Source organism: Pristiophorus japonicus, chromosome 3, assembly GCF_044704955.1.
Source record: "Pristiophorus japonicus isolate sPriJap1 chromosome 3, sPriJap1.hap1, whole genome shotgun sequence".
NCBI classification, from domain to species: Eukaryota; Metazoa; Chordata; class Chondrichthyes; family Pristiophoridae; genus Pristiophorus; species Pristiophorus japonicus.
The window spans coordinates 233,106,342-233,131,274 of NC_091979.1; the positions used below are offsets into that span (position 1 = coordinate 233,106,342).

The 24,933-nt window shown below is 53.0% G+C and overlaps 1 protein-coding gene across 4 annotated transcripts in view; it reads left to right on the forward strand.

Moving 5' to 3' along the window:
* Nucleotides 1-24,933, forward strand: part of LOC139260166 (prominin-1-A-like) — a 243,365-nt gene that overhangs the window by 102,213 nt on the left and 116,219 nt on the right. For all 4 annotated transcript variants that reach the window (XM_070876407.1, XM_070876406.1, XM_070876405.1 and 1 more), the window contains 3 exons: nt 2,987-3,071; nt 8,593-8,739; nt 10,647-10,718. In XM_070876407.1, coding sequence (XP_070732508.1) covers nt 2,987-3,071; nt 8,593-8,739; nt 10,647-10,718 — 304 coding nt within the window. The remainder of the gene's footprint in view (nt 1-2,986; nt 3,072-8,592; nt 8,740-10,646; nt 10,719-24,933) is intronic.

Sequence of the window (24,933 nt, forward strand, 5' to 3'; positions counted from 1 at the left end):
CAGTCTCCCCTCAAACTGTGGCCCTCCTCGCCTCCCTCAGTCTCCCCTCAAACTGTGGCCCTCCTCGCCTCCCTCAGTCTCCCCTCAAACTGTGGCCCTCCTCGCCTCCCTCAATCTCCCCTCAAAGTGTGGCCCTCCTCACCTCCCTCAATCTCCCCTCAAACTGTGGCCCTCCTCGCCTCCCTCAATCTCCCCTCAAACTGTGGCCCTCCTCGCCTCCCTCAGTCTCCCCTCAAACTGTGACCCTCCTCACCTCCCTCAATCTCCCCTCAAACTGTGGCCCTCCTCACCTCCCTCAATCTCCCCTCAAACTGTGGCCCTCCTCGCCTTCCTCAATCTCCCCTCAAACTGTGGCCCTCCTCGCCTCCCTCAATCTCCCCTCAAACTGTGGCCCTCCTCACCTCCCTCAGTCTCCCCTCAAACTGTGGCCCTCCTCACCTCCCTCAGTCTCCCCTCAAACTGTGGCCCTCCTCACCTCCCTCAATCTCCTCTCAAACTGTGGCCCTCTTCGCCTCCCTCAGTCTCCCCTCAAACTGTGACCCTCCTCACCTCCCTCAGTCTCCCCTCAAACTGTGGCCCTCTTCACCGCCCTCAATCTCCCCTCAAACTGTGGCCCTCCTCACCTCCCTCAGTCTCCCCTCAAACTGTGGCCCTCCTCACCTCCCTCAGTCTCCCTCAAACTGTGGCCCTCCTCACCTCCCTCAGTCTCCCCTCAAAGTGTGGCCCTCCTCACCTCCCTCAGTCTCCCCTCAAACTGTGGCCCTCCTCACCTCCCTCAATCTCCCCTCAAACTTTGGCCCTCCTCACCTCCCTCAATCTCCCCTCAAACTGTGGCCCTCCTCACCTCCCTCAGTCTCCCCTCAAACTGTGGCCCTCCTCACCTCCCTCAATCTCCCCTCAATCTGTGGCCCTCCTCACCGCCCTCAGTCTCCCCTCAAAGTGTGGCCCTCCTCACCTCCCTCAGTCTCCCCTCAATCTGTGACCCTCCTCACCTCCCTCAGTCTCCCCTCAAAGTGTGGCCATCCTCACCTCCCTCAATCTCCTCTCAAACTGTGGCCCTCCTCACCTCCCTCAGTCTCCCCTCAATCTGTGGCCCTCCTCACCTCTCTCAATCTCCTCTCAAACTGTGTCCCTCCTCACCTCCCTCAATCTCCTCTCAAACTGTGGCCCTCCTCACCTCCCTCAATCTCCCCTCAAAGTGTGGCCCTCCTCACCTCCCTCAATCTCCCCTCAAAGTGTGGCCCTCCTCGCCTCCCTCAATCTCCCCTCAAACTGTGACCCTCCTCACCTCCCTCAGTCTCCCCTCAAACTGTGGCCCTCCTCACCTCCCTCAGTCTCCCCTCAAACTGTGGCCCTCCTCACCTCCCTCAATCTCCTCTCAAACTGTGGCCCTCCTCGCCTCCCTCAGTCTCCCCTCAAACTGTGACCCTCCTCACCTCCCTCAGTCTCCCCTCAAACTGTGGCCCTCTTCACCGCCCTCAATCTCCCCTCAAACTGTGGCCCTCCTCACCTCCCTCAGTCTCCCCTCAAACTGTGGCCCTCCTCACCTCCCTCAGTCTCCCTCAAACTGTGGCCCTCCTCACCTCCCTCAGTCTCCCCTCAAAGTGTGGCCCTCCTCACCTCCCTCAGTCTCCCCTCAAACTGTGGCCCTCCTCACCTCCCTCAATCTCCCCTCAAAGTGTGGCCCTCCTCACCTCCCTCAATCTCCCCTCAAACTGTGGCCCTCCTCACCTCCCTCAGTCTCCCCTCAAACTGTGGCCCTCCTCACCTCCCTCAATCTCCCCTCAATCTGTGGCCCTCCTCACCGCCCTCAGTCTCCCCTCAAAGTGTGGCCCTCCTCACCTCCCTCAGTCTCCCCTCAATCTGTGACCCTCCTCACCTCCCTCAGTCTCCCCTCAAAGTGTGGCCATCCTCACCTCCCTCAATCTCCTCTCAAACTGTGGCCCTCCTCACCTCCCTCAGTCTCCCCTCAATCTGTGGCCCTCCTCACCTCTCTCAATCTCCTCTCAAACTGTGTCCCTCCTCACCTCCCTCAATCTCCTCTCAAACTGTGGCCCTCCTCACCTCCCTCAATCTCCCCTCAAAGTGTGGCCCTCCTCACCTCCCTCAATCTCCCCTCAAAGTGTGGCCCTCCGCACCTCCCTCAATCTCATCTCAAACTGTGGCCCTCCTCGCCTCCCTCAGTCTCCCCTCAATCTGTGGCCCTCCTCGCTTCCCTCAGTCTTCCTTCACTCCTACACTTTTGTCAGTTTTAAATCTCAATCTGCTTCTTGGTCCACCAGCTCTGCTCTCCCATTATTTTCTCTGTATTATTGCTATCCTGCACTGTAGGCCTGGCTTCCTCAACAACAGAAATATACAGCAACTCACCGGTGTTGCTCATAGCATTAAAGAATATTACAGCACAGAAGGAGGTCATTCAGCCCATCACGTCTGCGCCGGCTCTTTTTAAGAGCAATCCAGTCAGCCCCACCCCCGCTCTTTCTCCATATCCCTGCAATATTTTTGCTTTCAAATATTTATCCAATTCCCTATTGAATCTGTATCCACCACCCTATCAGGCAGCGCATTCCAAATCCTAACCACTCGTTGTGTAAAAATGTTTTTCCTCATGTCACCTCTGGTCCTTTTGCCAATCATCTTAAATCTGTGCCCTCTGGTTATCGACTCTTCAGTCATTGGAAAAAGTTTATCCTTATTCATTCTATCTAAACCCTTCATCTCTATCACCTCTATCAAATCTCCTCTATCAAATCTCCTCTAGCCTTCTCTGCTCCAAGGAGTACATTTCCAGCTTCTCCAGTCTTTCCACATAACTGTAATCTCTCATCCCCGGAACCATGCCAGTAAATCTCTTCTGCACCCTCTCCAAAGCCTTCACATCCTTCCAAAAATGTGGTGTCCAGAATTGGACACAATACTCCAGCTGGGGCCGAACCAATGTTTTATGTAGAGCTCACACACTAAGCTCCTTTTCTCTACACAGTGACTGCCAGGACAACCTATCTGTGTGGAGGACCCTGAACCTGGCCCAGAATTTCAACCTGGATGAATACTTGAACCTGAGTAAGGTACGTCAGCAATCAGTGCAACCCCGGTTGGATGTTCTCAATCACCCCTGATTCCAGATCCGGTTGTTTCAATTACATTTGGCTAAAAAAAAACTCTGTTTGTCGGAGCTTGCTTGTGCGCAAACTGGCTTCTTGTTGCCTACATTAAAACAATGACTACATTCCAAAAATAGTTCATTACAACATTGACTACTCTCCAAAGGTACTTAATTGGCTGTAAAGCGCTTTGAGACGTCTGGTGGTCGTGATATATAAATCCAAGTCTTTCTTTCTTTTAATGTATACCTATCAGGAAAAGATTAACAGGCAATGGCCCTTTTCACTTGAAAAAAGATGGGGCGACTCAAAATTATGAAAGGTTTTAATCTGGTAGATACAGAGACAGTGTTTCCACATGTAGGGAAGAACTGGAGGCCATCAATATAAGATAGTCACCAACAAATCAAATGTGAAACTCGCTTCCACAGGTCGAATAGTATAGATACATTTAAGTGGAGGCTAGCCAAGTCTATGAGGGAGAAGAGAATAGAGCAGTTTTGGCAAAATACGGCCCGCGGACCATATCCAGCCCACCAAGTCATTCTATCCGGCCCACTGGATGGGACAGCAATAGAACGCGAGCCGGAGCTCGAGCTGTACATTCGTCTCTCTACTTTCACTTCCCATGGGTTAGAGACAGACTTGAACTGCAGCCAGGGAAAAATCATAGTAATACTTCATTCAAATTAATATTTTGCAAAAGCGATTCTCCCTGGCCCTGTCTTAAAAGGGTCCGTTCCTTGATTCTGGGCCCCAATGACAGATGCCCGTACCCAGAATGCACTGCATTCTCGAATATGCCCTATCCATTTAGAGTGGAGTCATGGCTGCTCATCTCCACAATTTTTTTACCGAAGAAAGTGACCGGCGCTGCAACTTTCCCCTCCCGGTATCCAGAGTATAACGGCAGGTGAGTTCTCAACTGGCACCAATTGGGATGCCGTATCCAGAGTACAACGGCAGGTGAGTTCTCAACTGGCACCAATTGGGACGACGTATCCAGAGTACAACGGCAGGTGAGTTCTCAACTGGCACCAATTGGGACGACATTAGTAATCTTTGCAGCAGGACATAAGGAAGACTGAGGTGAGGAATTGATGCTGACACAGACTCTAAAGAGAGTACAGTTCTATTTCACAGCACTGATTTATAGAAACCAGAAGATACCACCACATTTTCAACTTTTATCTTTGATTTCTAAGCAGTACCAAATACATGTTGTGTATGTAAGATAGCATCTGACTACTATCTGAATTTATGTTGATACAATGTTTATGTTTATGCAATGTTCCCTCTCATTTTTTTCACGAGCGGTCCCTTTAAATTTGCTGCGCGGCCGGCCATCTATGCAGCCGCGCATGCGCAGTATCTCTTCCAGCGGCAGGAGCTGGGGAGCCGCCTGCCCGGGACCGCGCGATTGGTGGAACATTGGTCGGCAGCCCTCAACAGTTCATCACCACTTGTTAAGTGGCCCTCTAATCCAAATAATTACCCAACCATGGAATAGAGGGTTATGGTGATAGATTTAGATGAGGCTCAAGTGGAGCATAAATATCGGCAGGGACCGGTTGGGCCGAATGGCCTGTTTCTATGCCGTATATCCTATGTAATGCTGAATTTCATCCGATATGCATTTGGAGAAATTTTTGCAACCTGCGCAAAACTGGCTGAGTTTGGGCTTTGTCACTGGAGGAGCAGCTACTTGATGGTCTGCAGAAAACCAAAGCCCTCTCTGCCACTCTCTGTGGCAAATTTAAAGTACCGCAATTGCATTGTTGGCTTGCCATCAGTGGATAGATGTTGCTGCTTGTTACCGTGAGTGAGCCAGGAGGCGTTAGGTGTGGATTTCATTAAGCACAGCCAAGACACCCAAGTATACCATGGGGAAATCAGCCAGGACTCCCATTCCTGATAGCTGTCTAGTTTAGGGTCAGAGTGGCCTCCTGGAGTAATTTCGATCATCTAAAGAGGTCGGAGAGGAATTTTCCAGATTTTTCCACCCATAATTGGCCTGAGTATTTAATTGGTTTTGCATCTTAGGCGAGATTACAGACTAGGAATTTCTTGGAATTTCGCAGGTTAAGGGATGATCTGATCAAAGTTTTCAGGATATTAAGTGGAACAGATAGGGTGGATAGAGAGAAACTATTTTCACTGGTTGGACGAGGGGCCACAGTCTAAAAATTAGAGCCAAGCCTTTCAGGAGTCAAGTTAGGAAACACTTCTACACACAAGTTTGGAACTCTCTACCGCAAACGACAATTGATGCTGGGTTAATTGTTCATTTTAAATCTGAGATTGATAGATTTTTGTTAACCAAAGGTATTAAGGAAAATTGGAGTTAGGTCGCAGATCCGCCATGATCTCACTAAATGGCGGAAAAGGTTCGAGGGGCTGAATGGCCTCCTCCTGTTCCTATGGGGGATAGATTGGGGTCATTAGCGCCTTCTGTTAACGGGGCTAACGGGGCGTAAATGACTTTGCGACCGGGCGCGGCACCATTAACTACTCCCGCTAAATTTGATGGAAGTTTAACGGCAGCACAATGGTGTTGCGTCGGAGATCGCCATGCGCACCAACCCGTTAGCGCCCCGGCACCTAAATTGGGTTTCGCCCCCTGAAGCTGCGCCGCGATAACAGCGACAGCATCAAGGCAGCCGGTCGCTACTGGGGCGGAAATTAACGGAGAGGTGGCCGGCTTTTATAAAATTTGTTCCGGGATGTGGGCGTCGCCGGCCTTTATTGCCCATCCCTAATTGCCCTTGAGAAGGTGATGGTGAGCCACCTTCTTGAACCGCTGCAGTCCGTGTGGTGAAGGTGCTCCCACAGTGCTGTTAGGGAGGTAGTTCCAGGATTTTGACCCAGCGATGATGAAGGAACGGCCGATATATTTCCAAGTCAGGATGGTGTGTGACTTGGAGGGGAATTTGCAGGTGATGGTGCTCCCATGCACCTGCTGCTCTTATCCTTCTAGGTGGTAGAGGTCGCGGGTTTGGGAGGTGCTACCGAAGAAGCCTTGGCGAGTTGCTGCAGTGCATCTTGTAGATGGTACACACTCCAGCCACGGTGCGCCGGTGGTAGAGGGAGTTAATGTTTAAGGTGGTGGATGGGTGCCAATCAAGCGGGCTGCTCTGTCCTGAATGGTGTCGAGCTTCTTTAGAGTTGCTGGAGCTGCACTCATCTAGGCAAGTGGAGCGTATACCATCGCACTCCTGACTTGTGCCTTGTAAATGGTGGAAAGGCTTTGGGGAGTCAGGAGGTGAGACACTCGCCACAGAATACCCAACCTCTGACCTGCTCTTGTTGTCACAGTATTTATGTGGCTGGTTCAGTTAAGTTTCTGGTCAATAGTGACCCCCAGGATGTTGATGGTGGGGGATTCAGCGATGGTAATGCAGTTGAATATCAAGGGGCGGTGGTTAGACTCTAGCTTGTTGGAGATAGTCATTGACTGGCACTTGTGTGGTGCAAATGTAACTTGCCACTTATCAGCCCAAGCCTGAACGTCATCCAGGTCTTGCTGCATGCAGGCATGGACTGCTTCATTATCTGGGGAGTGGTGAATGGCACTGAACACTGTGCAGTCATCAGCGAACATCCCCACTTCTGACCTTATGATGGAGGCACGGTTTTCTTTTCCGTTCTGGTATTGCTTTGGACAGAGGGCTGGTGTTGCAATCGCTCAGCCTGGTGCTAAGCTTGAGTGCTGGGCTGATCGCGTAGCACCCCTGCTCCCTGGTGGTCCAGGTAGATGAGTTCCCATTCTGCAGAGAATGCAGCATAAGAACATAAGTGTTATGTATGTATACTTGTATTTACTCTATACAGCTACCAGAGGGCTCATCCCCTGGAGTCCCAAGAGATCCCATAATCCTTTGGGAGCACAGATATTTAAGGAGGCTTCACAGATTAGAGAGGCACTCTGGAAACCTGCAATAAAAGACTACGGTCACACTTTACTTTGAGCTCACAGCGTTCAGTCTGACTCTTTCTCCATACACAACAATAAGAACATAAGAAATAGGAGCAGGAGTCAGCCACCTGGCCCCTCTACTATTTAATAAGATCATGGCTAATCTGGTCCCAACTCCACTTCCCTGCCCGCTCCCCAGAACCTTTTACTCCCTTATCACTCAAAAATCTGTCTATCTCCACCTTAAATATATTCAATGACCCAGCCTCCACAGCTCTCTGGGGCAGAGAATTCCATAGATTTACAACCCTCTGAGAGAAGAAATTCCTCCTCATCTCAGTTTTAAATGGGCGGCCCCTTAGTCTGAGACTATGTCCCCTCGTTTTACTTTCCCCTATGAGTGGAAATATCCTCTCTGCATCCACCTTGTCGAGCCCCCTCATTATCTTAAATGTTTCGATAAGATCACCTCTCATTCTTTTGAATTCAAATGAGTATAGGCGCAACCTACTCAGCCTATCTTCATAAGTCAACACCCTCATCTCTGGAATCAACTTAGTGAACCTTCTCTGTACAGCATCCAATGCAACTATATTCTTCCTTAAATACGGAGACCAAAACTGTACGCAGTACTCCAGATGTGGCCTCACCAATACCCTGTACAGTTGTAGCAGGACTTCTCTACTTTTATACTTCATCCCCCTTGCAATAAAGGCTGAGATACCATTGGCCTTCCCGATCACTTGCTGTACCTGCATACTAACTTTTTATGTTTCATGCACAAGGACTCTTTAATTCAGGGAAAAGCCGCTCGTACGCGGCAGCGTTACGCGGTACAGTGCGTAGCACTGCTGAGCCGTGCACCCCGCTCCTGCCCCAGGAAGAAAGTGGTGCCCTTGATTCAGCGCTCCACTTCCTTTCGGGGGTGGCAACCTCAATTTATAGCGAGAGGCGAGACTTCTTGCGCTTCACGAGTGTTTCCTCCCCCCGAATTTCTAGGCCTATGTCTCGCCCAGGAGATCACATGGTCTCAGGTGGGGTGGGGATGGTGATGTGCAAGGCACCTGGCTGAGGAAATGCAAGTCGTTCTTTTAATACTTCGGTTTCAGTGGCAGTTTGCTGAGGGGCCAAGGATTGAGTCATCTTCTTTTAGTTTGCAGCAGTTAGGCCCTATGGGTCTGCATCCTTATTTAGGGAGAGTGTACATGGGCTGTGGGAGGAGATTAAATGGGTGGGGAGAGTCCGTGATTGAGGAGAATGTACATGAGCTGTGGGAGGAGATTAAATGGGTGGGGAGAGACTGTGATAGGGGAGAGTGTACATGGGCTGTGGGAGGGGATTAAATGGGTGGGGAGAAACTGTGATAGGGGAGAGTGTACGTGGGCTGTGGGAGGGGATTAAATGAGTGGGAAGAGTCCGTGATAGGGGAGAGTGTCCAGGGGTTGTGGTTTAATGGACCTGATAGACCGGTTGATTTTGTTCCATGATTGTTGCAATTTTATTGAAGTCCAGTAACTCACTCTAGTCCTTGTTGCCTTTATCTCAGATTGAATATTATTTATTTTTCAGTATACAGGGGACCTTGAAGGCAAGTTTGATCAACTAAATGTCAATTTATCAGGAATTACATTGCTGAATGAGAAGGGCAAGAAGATCATGAAGGACGTGTTGAACACTGGGATTGATGATCTAAACTTTACCAGCATCGCTGAGCAGGTGAAGCTCTTTCTTTACGGATTGACTAAGTGTAGCGTAGTGGTTATGTTACTGGATTAGTAATCCAGAGGCCTGGACTAATAATCCACAGACCATAAATTCAAGTCCCACCATTGGCAGCTTGAGAATTTGAATTCAATTAAAAAGACAATGGAAATTAAAAGCTGGTAGAAGTGACCATGAAGCTGTGGGATTGTCGTAAAACCCAACTGGTTCATTAATGTCCTTTGGGGAAGGAAACCTGCTATCCTTACCCGGTCTGGGCCTATATGTGACTCCAGTCCCACACCAGCGTGGTTGACTCTTAACTGTCCTCTCAAATGGACTGGGGTGTCACTGAGTTCATATCATAGAATCATAGAAATTTACAGCACAGAAGGTGGCCATTCAACCCATCGTGTTTGTGCCGGGAGTTGTATCAAACTGCAACAAAGGACTGTGGTGGTTCAATAAAAAGACCCACCACCAACTCATTATCTGGGCAACAAGGGATGGGCAATAATTGCTGGCCTTTCCAGCGAAGCCCACATCCCTGGACATGTATCTCATTTCTGTTTGTGGGAGCTTGCTGTGTGCAAATTGGCTGTCCCATGTCTGACATTACAACAGTGACTACTCTTCAAAAAGTATTTCATTGGCTGTAAAGTGCTTTGGGATAACCTGAGGTGGTGAAAGGTGCTATAGAAATCCAAGTTCTACTTTTTGCCCTATATTTATCCACAAAATATTCTGTGGCCGACATTGCCCCTTTTTTTAAGAGCCGTTACCGCCACAAAGAGATGGTAATGGTCGGTAAGCAGCTACCGCTCAGTCGGGATGGAGATTTGTGAAATTGCCCTCCTACATCTTTGGAGCAGTGTATGCTACCGCCCCGCCCGTGTTCCCACCCCGTCAGGCACACATGACCCCTTACCGACCGGTGGCGATACCTTTCCGCCCTACATGGGAAATTGCCCCGTGAGCGCGGATTGGCCGCCGCTTGGTGCCCCCGACAGCTTTCCCCGGGCGGGAAGCTGCTTGAGACCAGGCACCACGTCTGCCCTTAAAGGGCAGGCGCACCGCTGCAGCCGACATTTTATTTCAATTGTCGGCCGACTCCGAAGTCGGGTTCGGCCAGGTCGCCATCAGGCAGCCTGGCACCTCCTCTTGGGTACCGGGCCACTGGCCTGGCCGAAACCTTCCCTGGTGGCCCAGTGGGCACCACTGAAGTTAATGCAGACTTCGCAGCGGCCCTCCCCTTTAACTGAAGGGGAGGGATGTTGTCAGACTTCGGCGCAATGCAGCACGTCCGTGTCGCACTGACGTTATAAGCAGCATGGTGATTTGGTCAGTGTGGCACTCATGAATCCGCCCGCCTTCCGCCCTGCTCCCCACCGACTTCTGTCCCGCTGCAGCCCGACTTCACCACCCCGCCAGAGAAAAAACACAAAATAGGGCAAAATCCAACGAGACACCGCCCCAACGATTGGGGTGGTAAATGACACAAGAAAACGGTGAGTGCGTCCCGTTTGGAGCAGAAGTCAATTTCGGCCCCTCCCCAAACTGCCCGTTCAGGATGCCCGCCTAAAATTTACCAGATCTGCATCCGCCGCCCCTTCCCCGATGTCATCAAACTCAGGTAGAACTATTGCAGCGGGACATTAACGGCGGGAACTCACTCGGGACTGTCTCCCACTTTCGCCGCTGTGATTTGGCTGTACGCTTAGTGCAAACCCCGTTCACGCGGGGAAATGGGACTTGTGCTGGAGTCACATCGGGACAGTGGGAGAAGCACTGGGTAAACTCCCGTCTTAAAAAGATTTTTCTAGCCGGAGATAAACACGAATGCTGAGCTTACCAGGTGAAATATGAGGTTAGATTCTAGACGGTGCCTGCCCTCTCCTAACTCTCCACTTGCTGTTTTCCAGCTGGAAATGCCGTTAATTCAGACTGCCCTGAACATCACCGAGGAGAAGCTTCGCATTCTCTCAAAGAAAGTGGTGAGTTCTTCAACCATCGAGCCGTTCTCTTTTCAATCACTTTTTTTTGGGCGAGTTTTACTTTCATTGAGGTGAAGCATGTTAGTGCTGGAGAATGGAACAATTGCTAGCATTCCAATGTCAAATTAAAGCACTCCCAGATCAGGTATAACAAGGGTTAGATACAGAATCAAACTATCACTACACCGGTTCAAGTCCAAAGATTTGAGAACAAAATCCAGAACAACACTCCTTGTACTGTGCTGAGGGAGCGCTGCACTATCGCAGGTGCCATTTTTCAACTGACATGTTAAACCGAGGCCCCAACTGCTCTCTCAGGTGGACATAAAAGATCCCATGGCTCCATTTTGAAGAAGAGCAAGGGAGTTCTCCCCCGTGACCTGGGGCCAATATTTATCCCTCAACCAACATCACTAAAACAGATTATCTGGTCATTTACCCATTGCAGTATGTGGGAGCTTGTGTGCAAATTGGCTGCTACATTTCCCACATTACAACAGTGACTACACTTCCAAAAGTACTTCATTGACTATAAAGCGCTTTGGGACGTCCTGAGGTCATGAAAGGCACTATAGAAATGCAAGTCTTTCTTCTTTTTGCCTTATAGTTATCCACAAAATATTCGGTTGTCCTCCCAAAAGTGGGCCATTCAGTTTGAAAACAGGGTTGTGCAATTGATCTATCAAATGGCCCCGCTTCTCGAACAGTATTGAGTAACACAAGCCAGCAATGCAAAGAATGCTATCGCACACTTGTCATCATTGTCATATATGCAAACTCTTTGTATTCACCATGTAACTATGTACGATGTACCACCTGAGGGCGCTGCTGTTGGAGGCCCAGGGATTTCCTGCCCTGAGTGTGCAGGAGCATATAAAAGGCAGCCAACCATGCTGCCTCTCACTTTGCAGTCATATTAAATGGACTGATGTCACACAGCTCTTACTCACAGTACAAGGTCTTTTGGAGTTATTCGATGGTAATTGCAGACATGATACTGGCAACAAGAATACGGACTTTCACGCGATTATGGCTACCTTTGGCACACTAAAAGACCGCAGAGGGTGATGATTGGGATGCCTTCACGGAAAGGCTCGAGCAGTATTTCGTGGCAAATGACCTGGCAGGGGAGACGGACACATTGGAGAAGAGCAAGGCTATACTGCTGACCAGTTTTGGGTCCAAGGTCTGCTGACTCATCAGGGACTTGCTGGCACCCACGAAGGCCAAGGATAAGACATACGATGAGCTGACTGAACTAATTCGCGATACCATACAGATGACTTCCTACCAGAATCGGAGCTCACTGGCAAGTACTGTACGTAAAATAATGTCGATTGCAGGCAGAACTGTTGAACTAATAAGAACTGTACAGAACAGAGCCTACATGCCTGCTGCTGCTAGGCCGCCAAGGGGTATAAATGCAAAATCGTTAACACAATGCTGGTGTTGCGGGAGTAATCATTAGGCCCATCAATGTCGATTTAAAGACTGTGCGTTCAAAAGCTGCAGAACAAGGAGCCACCTCCAGCGAATGTGCAAATGTACTGCGACTCACCACGTGGCAGTGGAGTTGGCAGAAGAGTCCCGATCCAGCGTGGATCACAAAGGACAAGCTAGAGAGGCAACTCAACCCGAGGGAGCAGTGTGTGGGGTGCACACCCTCTCCACAAAAAGTCCTGCCATGATGATAAAAGTCAAATTAAATGGCGTTCCTGTATCCATGGAGCTGGACACGGGGACGAGTGAGTCAAGTATGAGCCAGAAGGCATTTGAAAGGCTGTGGGGCAACAACAAAACACAAAGTCCCAAGCTGAGCCCGATTCAGATAAAGCTGCGCATTTACACCAAGGAACTGATACCAGTTATTGGCAGTGCGAACATAAAAGTATCCTATGATGGAGAGGCACACGAGCTGCCACTGTGGATTGTACCAGGCGATGGGTCAACGCTGCTTGGCAGAAGCTGGAGGGGAATATTCGGTGGAACTGGGAAGATGTCAAAGTATTATCGTCAGTGGACAATGCTTCCTGTGCTCAAGTGCTGAGCAAGTTCCTATCTTTATTTGAACCAGGCATCGGCAACTTCACAGGCGCCAAAGTACAGATCCACTTGGTCCCCGAGGCACGGCCCGTTCATCACAAGGCTCGAGCGGTCCCCTACATGATGAGGGAGAAAGTGGAGATCAAATTGGACATACTTCAACGCGAGAGAATCATATTGCCAGTCGAGTTCAATGAGTGGGCCAGCCCAATTGCTCCGGTACTAAGGAGCGATGGCACGGTCAGAATCTGCGGCGACTACAAAGTAATGATCAACCGAGTCTCGGTACAGGACCAGTAACCACTACCCAAAGCCGATGCCCTTTTCGCGACATTAACAGGGGGAAAGGCATTCATCAAGCTGGATCTAACCTCCGCTTACATGACCCAGGAGCTGGTGAGTCGTCGAAAAAATTAACATGCATTAACACACACAAAGAACGGTGCCCATTCGGGATTCGCTCGGCTGCAGGCATATTCCAAAGAAACATGGAGAGCATGTTAAAATCGGTTCCACGCACTGTCGTATTTCAGGACGACATCCTCATCACTGGCCGCGACACCTCCGAACACCTGCACAACCTGGAAGAAGTTTTAAGTCGACTAAACAGAATTGAACTCCGGTTGAAATGATCCAAATGTGTCTTCCTGGCACCAGAGGTAGAATTCCTGGGGAGGAAGATTGCGGCAGACGGCATCAGACCCACAGACTCGAAGACAGAGGCCATCAAGAATGCACCCACTCTACGAAATGTAACGGAGTGCGCTCGTTCCTGGGACTCCTCAACTATTTCGGTAACTTTATTTCAGGGTTGAGCACCTTGCTGGAACCATTGCACAAGCTGTTACGCAAGGGAGATGACTGGGCTTGGGGTAAAAATCAAGAGGCCGCCTTTGAGAAGGCCAGAAACCTGCTGTGTTCGAATAAGTTGCTGGTAAACGTTTAGCATGTGATGCGTCGTTGTACGGTGTCGGGTGTGTTTTGCAGCAAGCCAAAGCAGTAGGTAAGCTCCAACCGGTTGCATATACGTCCAGAAGCCTCAAAGGCCAAAAGAGGCTACAGCATGGTCGAAAAGGAAGCTTTAGCCTGTGTTTATGGTGTAAAAAAGATGCACCAATATTTGTTTGGACTCAGGTTCGAGTTTGAGACGGACCACAAGCCTCTAATCTCACTGTTTTCGGAAAGCAAAGACCAATGCTTCGTCTCATATCCAAAGATGGGCACTAACAGTGTCTGCCTACGACTATGTGATCCGCCAGCCAGACACTGAAAACTGCGCCGATGCTCTCAGTCGACTACCATTGCCCATTACCGGGGTGGAAACGGCGCTGCCCGCAAACCTGCTACTGGCCATGGATACCTTTGATAGCGAAGGGTCACCCGTAACGGCCCGCCAAATTAAGACCTGGACCAGCCAGGATCCTCTGCTACCCCTTGTAAAAAGTTGCGTCCTCAATGGGAGCTGGTCAGCGGTCCCTAGAGACATGCAAGACGAGATCAAGTCGTTTCACCATCGTAAAGACGAAATGTCGATCCATTCAGATTGCCTCGTGGGGCAACTGCAGTAGCTTGCCAAAGAAAGGCAGGGAAACCTTCACATGTGACCCACACAGCACCCACCCAGGCATAGTCATGATGAAGGCTATCACCAGGTCCCACGTCTGGTGGCCCGGCATTGACTCGGACCTGGAGTCGTGCATGCACCAGTGTAACACATGCTCACAACTGAGCAATGCTCCCAGGGAGGCTCCACTTAGTCTCTGGTCCTGGCCCTGAAAACCATGGTTCAGGATCCATGTGGATTATGCGGACCCCTTTCTGGGAAAGATGTTCCTAGTTGTTGTGGACACCTACTCCAAATGGATTGAATGTGCAATAATGGCATCCAGCACATCTGCAGCCACCACTAAAAGCCTCAGGGCCATGTTTGCCACCCATGACTTACCCGACATTCTTGTCAGTGACAATGGTCCGTGCTTCACCAGCTCGGAATTCAATGAATTCATGACCCATAATGGCATCAAGCATGTCAGATTTGCCCCGTTCAAGCCCACATCCAACAGCCAAACGGAGCGGGCAGTCCAAACCATAAAGCAGAGCTTGAAACGTGTCACGGAAGGCTCCTTACAAACCCTCCTGTCCCGGGTACTGCTCAGCCACAGGACACGACCCCACTCACTTACCGGGGTTCCCCCCTGCAGAATTACTAATGAAGTGAGCACTCAAAACCAGGCTCTCCTTAGTACACCCTGACCTCATTGATCAGGTGGAAACCAGGTGTTATCAGCAAAACACGTACCATGATCGCGCGGCTGTATCACGCGACTTCACTGTAAATGACCCTGTGTTTGTACTGAATTATGGTCAGGGCCCCAAATGGGTTGCCGACACTGTATTAGCCAGGAGTGGAATAGAGAGTTTGTTGTCAAACTGCCTAATGGTCAAATGTGCAGAAAACATTTGGACCAAACCAAATTACGATTCACAGATAACCAGGAACCACTGGAAGAGGATCTCAACTTCAGCGACCCACCGACACACGCCCAATCGACAACAGACCTCGAGGATGATCCCACCATCCCCAACAGTCCAGCCCAACCAGTCTCACTGTAAGACAGCAGTAACCCAACCAACTCACCCAAGCCAGAAGCGACACTCAGACGGCCAACCAGGGAGTGCAGGGCTACGGTTTGCCTTAACCTGTAATCAACTCGCATCAAAGACTTTGGGGGGGGAATGATGTCATGTATGCAAATTCTTTGTATTCACCATGTAACTATGTACGATGTACCATCTGAGGGCGCTGCTGTTGGAGGCTCAGGGGTTTCCTGCCCTGGTGTGCAGGGGCTTATAAAAGGCAGCCAGCCATGCTGCCACTCACTTTGCAGTCGTATTAACTGGACTGAAGGCACACAGCTCTTACTCATAGTACAGGCCTCGTGGAGTTATTCGATGGTAATTGCAGACATGATAATCATAACTCGACGACTTGCAATGAGCAATGCCACAGGGGAGCTGCCGGTAAACTGTATAGAAAAATTTGAAGTTGAGTTACCATCCCATCGTTGTAACTCAGAAAAATTAAAGAGCATTATGAGGGGAGAGTGGGATTGCATTCCTGATGTCGCAATCTCTGACGGTTCACGAGTGAGAACCAGCAGCAGCCAGTCAGTTCATTTATCCTCCTCCCTACCCCCATCCTCCGCGAGGGTGGACATGTTGGATGACCAGTGGCGGGAGTGTGGGGACGGGGCAGTTGGAGGCCGGGTGGTCATGTGAAGAAACTTCCTGGAAAATTTTCAGGGCAAGGGAGAAAGGGCGGGGGAGTGGGATTCGCAGAAGTGATCTTGCAGAGAGCCGGTACGGGCTCGATGGGCCGAATGGCCTCCTTCTTGGCTGTAACTGTTCTATGATTCTACAGCCAACCAGAGCATATTTGGATACAGTGGTGGAGTGGTTATGTTACTGGACTCGTAACCTAGGAGTGGGACTCATAATCTAGAAAACATGAGTTCAAATCCCACCACGGTAGTTTGAGAATTTGAATTAAATTTAAATTTAAAAAGCTAGTACAGGGTATCAGTAAAAGTGAAGTTTTCGGATTGTCATAAAAACCCAACTGGCTCACTAATGTCCTTTAGGGGAGGAAACCTGGCATCCTTTCTCGATATGTGATGCCAATGTGGTTGACTCTTAATTGCCCTCTGCAGTGCCGCTCGGTTGTATCAAACCATTACCAGCTGTTCAAGAAGAAAGCACACCACCTTCTCAGAGCAACAAATGTGCAATAAATGCCAACCTTGTCAGTGATGCCCACATCCTGAGTATGTATAAAATAAGTTGCCAACCTTAGACTGGGCAGTGTTGAGGGAGCTTTAGTCTGCATCGAGCCTGTGCTGTGCCTGACCTGGGCGTGTTTGACTGGGAAGATGGGGTTTACTCTGCTAAAGCTTGGTGTCTGAAATAGGAAAACTTCTCATTTCTCAGTGGTTACCTTAATGAGCTCAAACGTCAGCCCATAATAATAGGACTTCTTCTTCTTCTGTTCGGCAGTAGCAAAGCAAATCAAATGTCAATATCTATCATTAAGGAAGAAATAGCAGGACATCTAGATAGAAATAGTGCAATTAAGCAGACGCAGCATGGATTCATGAAGGGGAAATCATGTTTAACTAATTTACTGTAATTCTTTGAGGATATAACGAGCATGGTGGACAGAGGTGTACCGATGGATGTGGTGTATTTAGATTTCCAAAAGGCATTCGATAAGGTGCCACACAAAAGGTTACTGCAGAAGATAGAGGTACGTGGAGTCAGAGGAAAAGTATCAGCATGGATAGAGAATTGGCTGGCGAACAGAAAGCAGAGAGTCGGGATAAATGGGTCCTTTTCAGGTTGGAAATCGGTGGTTAGTGGTGTGCCACAGGGATCGGTGCTGGGACCAGAACTGTTTACAATATACATAGATGATCTGGAAGAGGGGACAGAATGTAGTGTAACAAAATTTGCAGATGACACAAAGATTAGTGGGAAAGCGGGTTGTGTAGAGGACACAGAGAGGCTGCAAAGAGATTTAGATAGGTTAAGCGAATGGGCTAAGGTATGGCAGATGGAATACAATGTTGGAAAGTGTGAGGTCATCCACCTTGGGGAAAAAAACAGTAAAAGGGAATATTATTTGAATGGGGAGAAATTACAACATGCTGAGGTGCAGAGGGACCTGGGGGTCCTTGTGCATGAAACTCTTTTGAGTTTATCTGCGAAAACATAAAACATTAAAGAGTGCCACCCGACCTGGGTGACACTCCAGACATTTACAAGGCCCTTTTTTTTTTCCCCCCTTTTTTTGTTTTTTTTTGTGTTTTTCTTTTTTTGGTTTTTTTTTTTGGGCACTAAAATCACAATTTTTCCCCAGTGCCCCCTATAAAAGGGAAGGGGACACTAAAAGCACCGGCAATTAAAACAAATTAACTTTAAAACGTAAAATCAAATTAAAATTTGGTTGCCGGGCGTGATGATGCACTCCAGTCCCTCCGGTGCCCACCTCTCGCGGAAGGCCGCGAGCGTACCGGTGGACACCGCGTGCTCCATCTCCAAGGACACCCTGGACCGGATGTAAGAGCGGAAGAGAGGCAGGCAGTCAGGTTGAACGACCCCCTCGACCGCCCGCTGCCTGGACCGGCTGATGGCACCCTTGGCCGTGCCCAGGAGCAGTCCTACGAGGAGGCCTTCGGACCTACCCGCTCCCCTCCGCACAGGGTGCCCAAAGATCAGGAGAGTGGGACTGAAGTGCAGCCAGAATTTCAGGAGCAGCCCCTTCAAATAATGGAACAGGGGCTGCAACCTTGTGCACTCCATAAAAACATGGAACACGGACTCCTCCAGACCGCAGAAATTGCAGGCGGCCTGGGAGTCCGTGAACCGGCTTAAAAATTTGTTGCACGGCACTGCTCCGTGCACCACCCTCCAGGCCAAGTCCCCGATGAATAGTGGGAGGACCCCTGCGTAGAGTGCCCTCCATCGGGGACCCCCGCCTCCTCCGGACGGCAAGATGGTACGCCATGGCGTGTCCGGACGGCCGGCGAGGATGGCAAAGTTGAGGGTGTGCAGGAGCAGCCCGTACAGGAAACCCCTCCGCGCGGAACTGAAAGGCACGGAGGGGATTTCCCCGAGGCGGCTCAAGTTGTGAGGCGCCGGCCCCCGAGGGAGGTTCCGGGGTTTGGCGCCGATGAGGAATTCCGTCCGGACGGGGGTCAGTTCGGACGGGATCTCCCCACGTGCTTGAGCCTCCTCGATACACCTAACGGAGTCAGGGCCCAGAGCTGTTTTTAGCGACTCGATGGCATCGGCCGCGCGGCGGACGTTGGCAGAATTTAGGCGCCGCGCCAGCGTGACTGGCGCCATCCAGCCCGCTCCTCCGCCATCGAGCAGGTCCCTGACCCTGGTCACCTCACCAGCCACAGCCCTCTCTTCCGACCGCCACATGAAGCCTCGGCCGTGGAGGTACGGATTCCCGAGCAGCGGTTCCTGCAGGACGGCCGCCACTCCAGCCGGCGGAGAGCTGCGCTTGGTGGAGACTTTGTTCCAGACCCTGATGAGTTCCCTGTAAAAGACAGGCAGCTCCCGGAGGGCGGTCCTGGCACCCCCCAAGTTCACAAACAGGAGCTGCGTGTCATAATTGAGGTCGAGCTGCTGGCGGAAGAAATACCTCGCCAGAGCACACCACCTAGGAGGGGGCTCGACGTAAAGGTATCTCTGCAGGGTCTGAAGACGGAAAGTCGCGAGCTGGGCGCTGACGCACACCAACGACTGACCGCCCTCCTCAAGCGGGAGACTCAAGACCGCGACAGAGACCCAGTGCTTCCTGTTGTTCCAGAAGAAGTCCACCAGCTTCTTCTGTATCTTGGCGACAAACGCAGGGGGAGGGGTCAAAGTGACCAGCCGGTACCACAGCATTGCGGCCACCAGCTGGTTTATGACTAGCGCTCGACCCCTGTAGGACAGCACTCGGAGCAGTCCTGTCCAGCGCCCTAGGCGAGCGGCGACCTTGGCCTCCAGCTCCTGCCAGTTCGCCGGCCAGGCTTCCTCGTCGGGGCTAAGGTAGACTCCCAGATAGAGGAGATGGGTCGTGCTCCAGGCAAAAGGCCTGAGCTCCTCCGGCAGGGAGTCCACCCGCCACTGACCCACCAGGAGTCCGGAACATTTCTCCCAGTTGATCCTGGCGGAGGACGCGGCCGAGTAAATCTCCTGGCACTCACGCATCCTCCGCAGGTCAGCGGGATCCTCTACCGCGAGGAGCACGTCATCGGCGTAAGCCGAGAGGACGACCTCCACGCCCGGCCCTTGCAGAGCCAGTCCCGTCAACCTCGTCCGCAAGAGGCGCAGGAAAGGCTCCACGCAAACGGCATATAACTGGCCGGACATGGGGCATCCCTGGCGCACCCCTCTCCTAAAGCGAAGGGGCGCCGTCAAGGACCCGTTAACCTTAATCAGACACTCCGCGGCGGCGTACAAAAGTCGGATCCGGGCGACGAAATGCGTCCCGAACCCGAAAGCGCGCAGAGTTCCGAGCAGATAGTCGTGATCCACCCTGTCGAACGCCTTCTCTTGGTCGAGGGATAGGAAGGCGACCGACAGACCAGCCTCCTGGGAGCAATGGATGAGGTCCCGGACCAGATGGATGTTGTCGTGGATTGTCCGGCCCGGGACCGTGTATGACTGGTCGGGGTGGATCATGTGGTCCAGCACGGCACCAAGGCGAGCAGACATCGCCCTGGCGAAGATTTTGTAGTCCGTGCTGAGGAGGGAGACCGGGCGCCAGTTCTTAAGGAGGCGGAGATCGCCCTTCTTAGGCAGCAGGACGATGACTGCCCTGCGCCAAGAGAGGGGCATCTCCCCGGTCGCCAGACTTTCCCCCAGGACCCGCGCGTAGTCGCCCCCCAGGACGTCCCAGAACGCCCTGTGGAACTCCACGGTCAGCCCGTCCAGCCCCGGGGATTTTCCCCTCGAGAGCCGGGCGAGGGCACCGGTCAGCTCCGCCAGGCTTAGCGGAGCTTCCAGATTTTCGGCGCCCTCCGGGCTGACCTTCGGCAGGTCCTCCCACAAAACTCTACGCGCTTCCTCGCTGGACGGATCCGGAGAGAACAGAGCCCCGTAATATTCACGGACCCTGTTGTTGACGCCCTCCGGATCCGAGACGAGAGAGCCGTCGTCGGCCAGCAGCGTCAAGAGCTGCTTACGGACACTCTGCCTTTTTTCCAGCGAGTAGAAGAAGGGGGAGCCGCGGTCCAGATCCCGCAGGAACCGGATCCGCGACCTCACGAACGCGCCTCGGGACCCGACGAGCTGCAGGTCCTTCAGCGCGGCCTTCTTCGCTTCGTACACCGTCCGCAGGGCCGGGTCCTGGACGACTTGACCGAGACGGGCTTCCAGGTCGAGCACCTCTTTTTCTAGGCGCCCGACTCTGGCCGCCCGCCTCTTGGTCGACCCCCTCGCGTACTCTTGACAGAAGACGCGGACGTGAGCCTTGCCCACGTCCCACCATAGCCTCAAGGAGGGGAAGCCCCCCTGCTTCCTTCTCCAGTCGGACCAGAATCGACGGAACGAGTCCTGGAAACGCACGTCCTCCAGCAGCCGGTTGTTAAAGTGCCAGTACGCGGACCCCGCCCTCGCGCGGAGCGAAGCGAGCTCCGCCCACACCAGGTGGTGGTCCGTACACGGCACCGGCCGCATGGAGGCCGCCGGGACGCAGGAAACGTACGCCCGAGACACGTAAAGGCGGTCGACTCTAGACCATCCAACTCCAGGCCTCACCCAAGTAAAGGCGCTGGAGTCGGGGTGGAGATTTCGCCAGACGTCCACCAAGTCGAAGGACCCGACCAGGTCCCTCAACTTCTCCATTGCCGTCATGCACTGCGGGGCACCGGAGCGGTCCCTCGCCTCGAGGGTGCAGTTAAAATCCCCCCCGAGGACAATGCAGTCGCCGACGTCGACGGAGCCAAGAAGAGCGGACACCTCTTCAAAGAAGCGCGTTTGCTGCGGGCCGGGATGAGGGGCGTACACGTTCACGAGATGGAGCGGCACGTCCCCCAGGCGAACCGTTACGTGCAGCAAGCGGCCTGGCACGGGCTCCTCGACCCCCAAGATCTCCGGCTGAAAATGCGGGCCCAGCAAGATGGCCACCCCACTAGAAATGGCGGTGAGGTGGCTCATGCGGACCTCTCCTTGCCATTCCAGGAGCCACGTGGCTTCGTCTCCCGGAACGGTGTGGGTTTCTTGCAGGAAGCACACCGCATATTTCCCCTCCCGCAGGAGCGAAAAATTGTCAAATCTACGGCGTGCCCCTCTGCCGCCGTTGATGTTGAGGCTGGCTATGGTTATCTTCATGGCAAAAGCATAGTGCAACCTCTACCTTAACCTATTGTGGGGGAGGGAGCGGAGTCTTTTGTTGAACTCCGCTCCCTCCGCAGCCCAGCGAGGAGTCCCTCGAGCTCGCGCAGCTCAAGGTGCTGCTCCTTTGTCAAGGGCCCGCCCGCGGCCAAGGTTTTAGCGGCGGCGCGGACGGACCCCTTGATCAGTTCCGGCTCGGACCATTTTTCCAGGGCCAGTCGGGCTTGGTCGCGGCGACCCCGGCTCTGGGCCAAAAAGTCCCGGAGTTCCTTTGCAGGAATGAGGAGGGCCTCAGCGGCGGCCGCGAGCAGATCCACCGCCTCCCTGGCGGTGGTCTCTAGTTCTTCTCCCGCGTCCCCCACCGAGTCCCCGTCCTCCTCCGGGAGGTGGCCGCCAGCAGCCGGCCCATCGACCGCACAAGGTACGGCAAATGAACCGGCCGCTCCAACCGGCCCTGGCACTGCCCCGATCCCACCCCCAGGATCGTCGGCAGAGGAGTCCCCACTGGGCTCTTTTAAAAATGGTGCTGGGTCGGGAAATGACAGCGGAAGGGGTTCCCCCTCCGCCCCAGGAACCGGAGAACAAGGAGAGACCCGGCCATAGGAAATCCCCAGGCTCTCCAAGTGCTCCAGCTCCACAGCAAGAGGCGAGGGTGGGTGTTCCTCCCCCTCCCCGCTGCCACCCCCCGGCCCAGCATCTACAGTGTCATTAAAACCACTAAATTGTTTTTCTGCCGGGGCGAGCGACTCCCGGGGGAAGTTGGATAATAGCTGGGCGGGCTCAGGTTCGGCCTTTTCGGCCCCGCCCGCCTCGGTCCCCGGGACGCTCGACCCGGCGGCTACGCATTCTTCCACTGGCCCCACGCCCCCCACGACAGGCAGATCTTCCACGCCCTCCCCAGGAGGCAGCGGCTGGGCAGCCTCGACTGCCTCACCCTCCCCGGGGAAAGACTCCTCGCGCCTGCAGCGCAATTTGGGGGCGCTGGTGGGGGACGCGGGACACGCGGCGGGCACCGACTCCTCCGCGGAGGGATGTTGTTCCCCCTCCGCCTCATTGGGGCGGTGCCTCTTTTTGTTCCTGGGGGCGCGCGGAGTCAGGGAGACCTCCATGTCTGCCGAGGCCTCCCGCTCCGCCTCCCCCTTTTCCTTTTCTTGCCCGCGCCCGGGCCCCTCTGTGGTGTTGTTCAAGGGCTCGGGCACGGGCTCGGGGCACCCCGCGCTCGCCGGTGACGGGGTTGGGCTGAGCGCGGTGGTCAAATTATCCGGCGCACTGAGGGGACCCGCCTCTTGATGTTTTGTCTTCTTCCGCGCCTTCTTTCCGGTCGGACGCTCTCCCTCCCCCCCGCCGGAGGCCCTGAAAACAAAGGCCTCCGACGATGCCCGCGCACCCATGGCTCCCGGCACGCGGACGCAACTAGGGGGAGGGGTGGCGGCGGCGCCAGCTATGGCCGCCTTCGGTGGTTTGGCGGCCTTGGAGGCGGGGCAGTTCTTACGAACGTGCCCCACCTCCCTGCAGGCATGGCACCGCACGCCGTCCGACGTCCAGAAGACGCGGTAGGCAGTCCCCTCGTGCACCACATTAAAGTGCCCTTCTGTCATGTCCTCCCGCGCCAGCCGGACAAAGAGCTGGCGGCGGAAGGAGAACACGTGGCGCAGGCTGTTCTCCCTGAGGCCGAGCGGTATGGGGTTGATCCCTGACCTTACCTCCCCCAGTTGTTGTAGGTGAGGGAGGAGGAGCCCAGCGGGAACAAAGGGCGGGACGTTCGACACGATGACCCTCTGCGCGGTGGCTTCGAGAGGATCCACCGGCAGGAACGTCCCGCCCACCGTGAGCCCCTTTTCGAGGGCCAGGGACACCGCCCGCTCCGACCCCAGGAAGAAAACAGCCTTCCCAGACATCTTGGAGGCTGCGACAATGGCCGAGGGGCCGACTACCCCAGCCATCGCCCGCACGCACTCCTCGATGCTCATTGTGGGGTGAGTGTAGCTCTTGACCCCGTGTTTTTTTGTTATAAGTGTAAATGGTGGCAGGGCAGCGGGTGGCGCAGGAGGTGCTGTGGAAGCGGTTGCCACCTGCGCATACGTCCTTGCTGGCCCTGCCACCGGCGTGGATGGGGTCGCCATCACGGGGTCCCTTTAAGGGCTACACCCACCCCAAAGTCACAGGCCTTAATGGTCTTTAATGGCCTCGTGTATTTAACTGAGCAGAGGAGCCCTTAACGAGGCACCTCTCCCCTCGTTGACAATTGGGGAGAGGCCTTGCTCCCTCTGCTCAGTTGTCTTAATTGTTTTTTTTTTAAATTTGGAAGGAAAGGGTTCTCAGAGAGAGAGGGGAGAAACAGAGTAGCAGAGAAAAGAGAGAGGGGGGTGGGAAGGGGGGGGGGCTGCGAGGGCAGGTCTCTCCTCGCAGCTGTGGGTGGGTGCACTCCCCAGATGGCAAAACACAAAAGTCTTTGGGGTGGTCTTCAGGTGGGGGGAGAAGATGTCTTCACCTGGGGTAGCTGGAGCCACCAGGCACTCCTAACGATCCCTAATTGGGTGATTAATGAAAATCTTCAGCCTGGTAGCTCCAGCTATCCCAGGCTAGGCAAATGTGGGGGGGGTGGGGGGGGTTCCAATTGTGGGGGGGGGGCCTAGTTGTAAGCACGGCCCCCACGCACACTACCACACACACACACACACACCCCCCGCGATGTTCCGGCCCTCAGTGGTCTTCTTTCCTCCCCCCACCGATACAACAAAGTCTGTTTGGGGAAATGCACCCACACCCACCTGTAGAATGTAGAGTCTCCCTCCTTCCACACTGGTTTGTTGTTGGTCTTTCCCCCTCTCTCCAACTCCTTGCAGAAATGATGAAGTTGTTGCAAAGTTTTCTTTTCTCCTCCTCTCCCTCTGGGTAAAGTTGAAGGTGAAGCCCCTTCCTTCCTTCTGTTCCTGGGCTGGTCTCAGGGCTCTCCAGGCAGGAGCTCAAGTTGCTAGCTGCTTCCCTCACTGCTCACAGCTCCAACTGTGCAGGACACGCCTCCACAGCTCTCCAATTGGTCCTTGCGCATGAAACTCTTTTGAGTTAAACTGCAAAAACATAAAACATGTATCCGTGCCACCCGACCTGGATGACACACACAAGACATTTACAAGGCCCCTTTTTTATTTATTTTTTTTGTGTTTTTTTTTTTTGGGCACTAAAATCAAATTTTTCCTTTTTCCAGTGCCCCCTATAAAAGGAGAGGGGGACACTAAAAGCACCGGCAATTAAAACAAATTAAACTTTAAAACGTAAAATC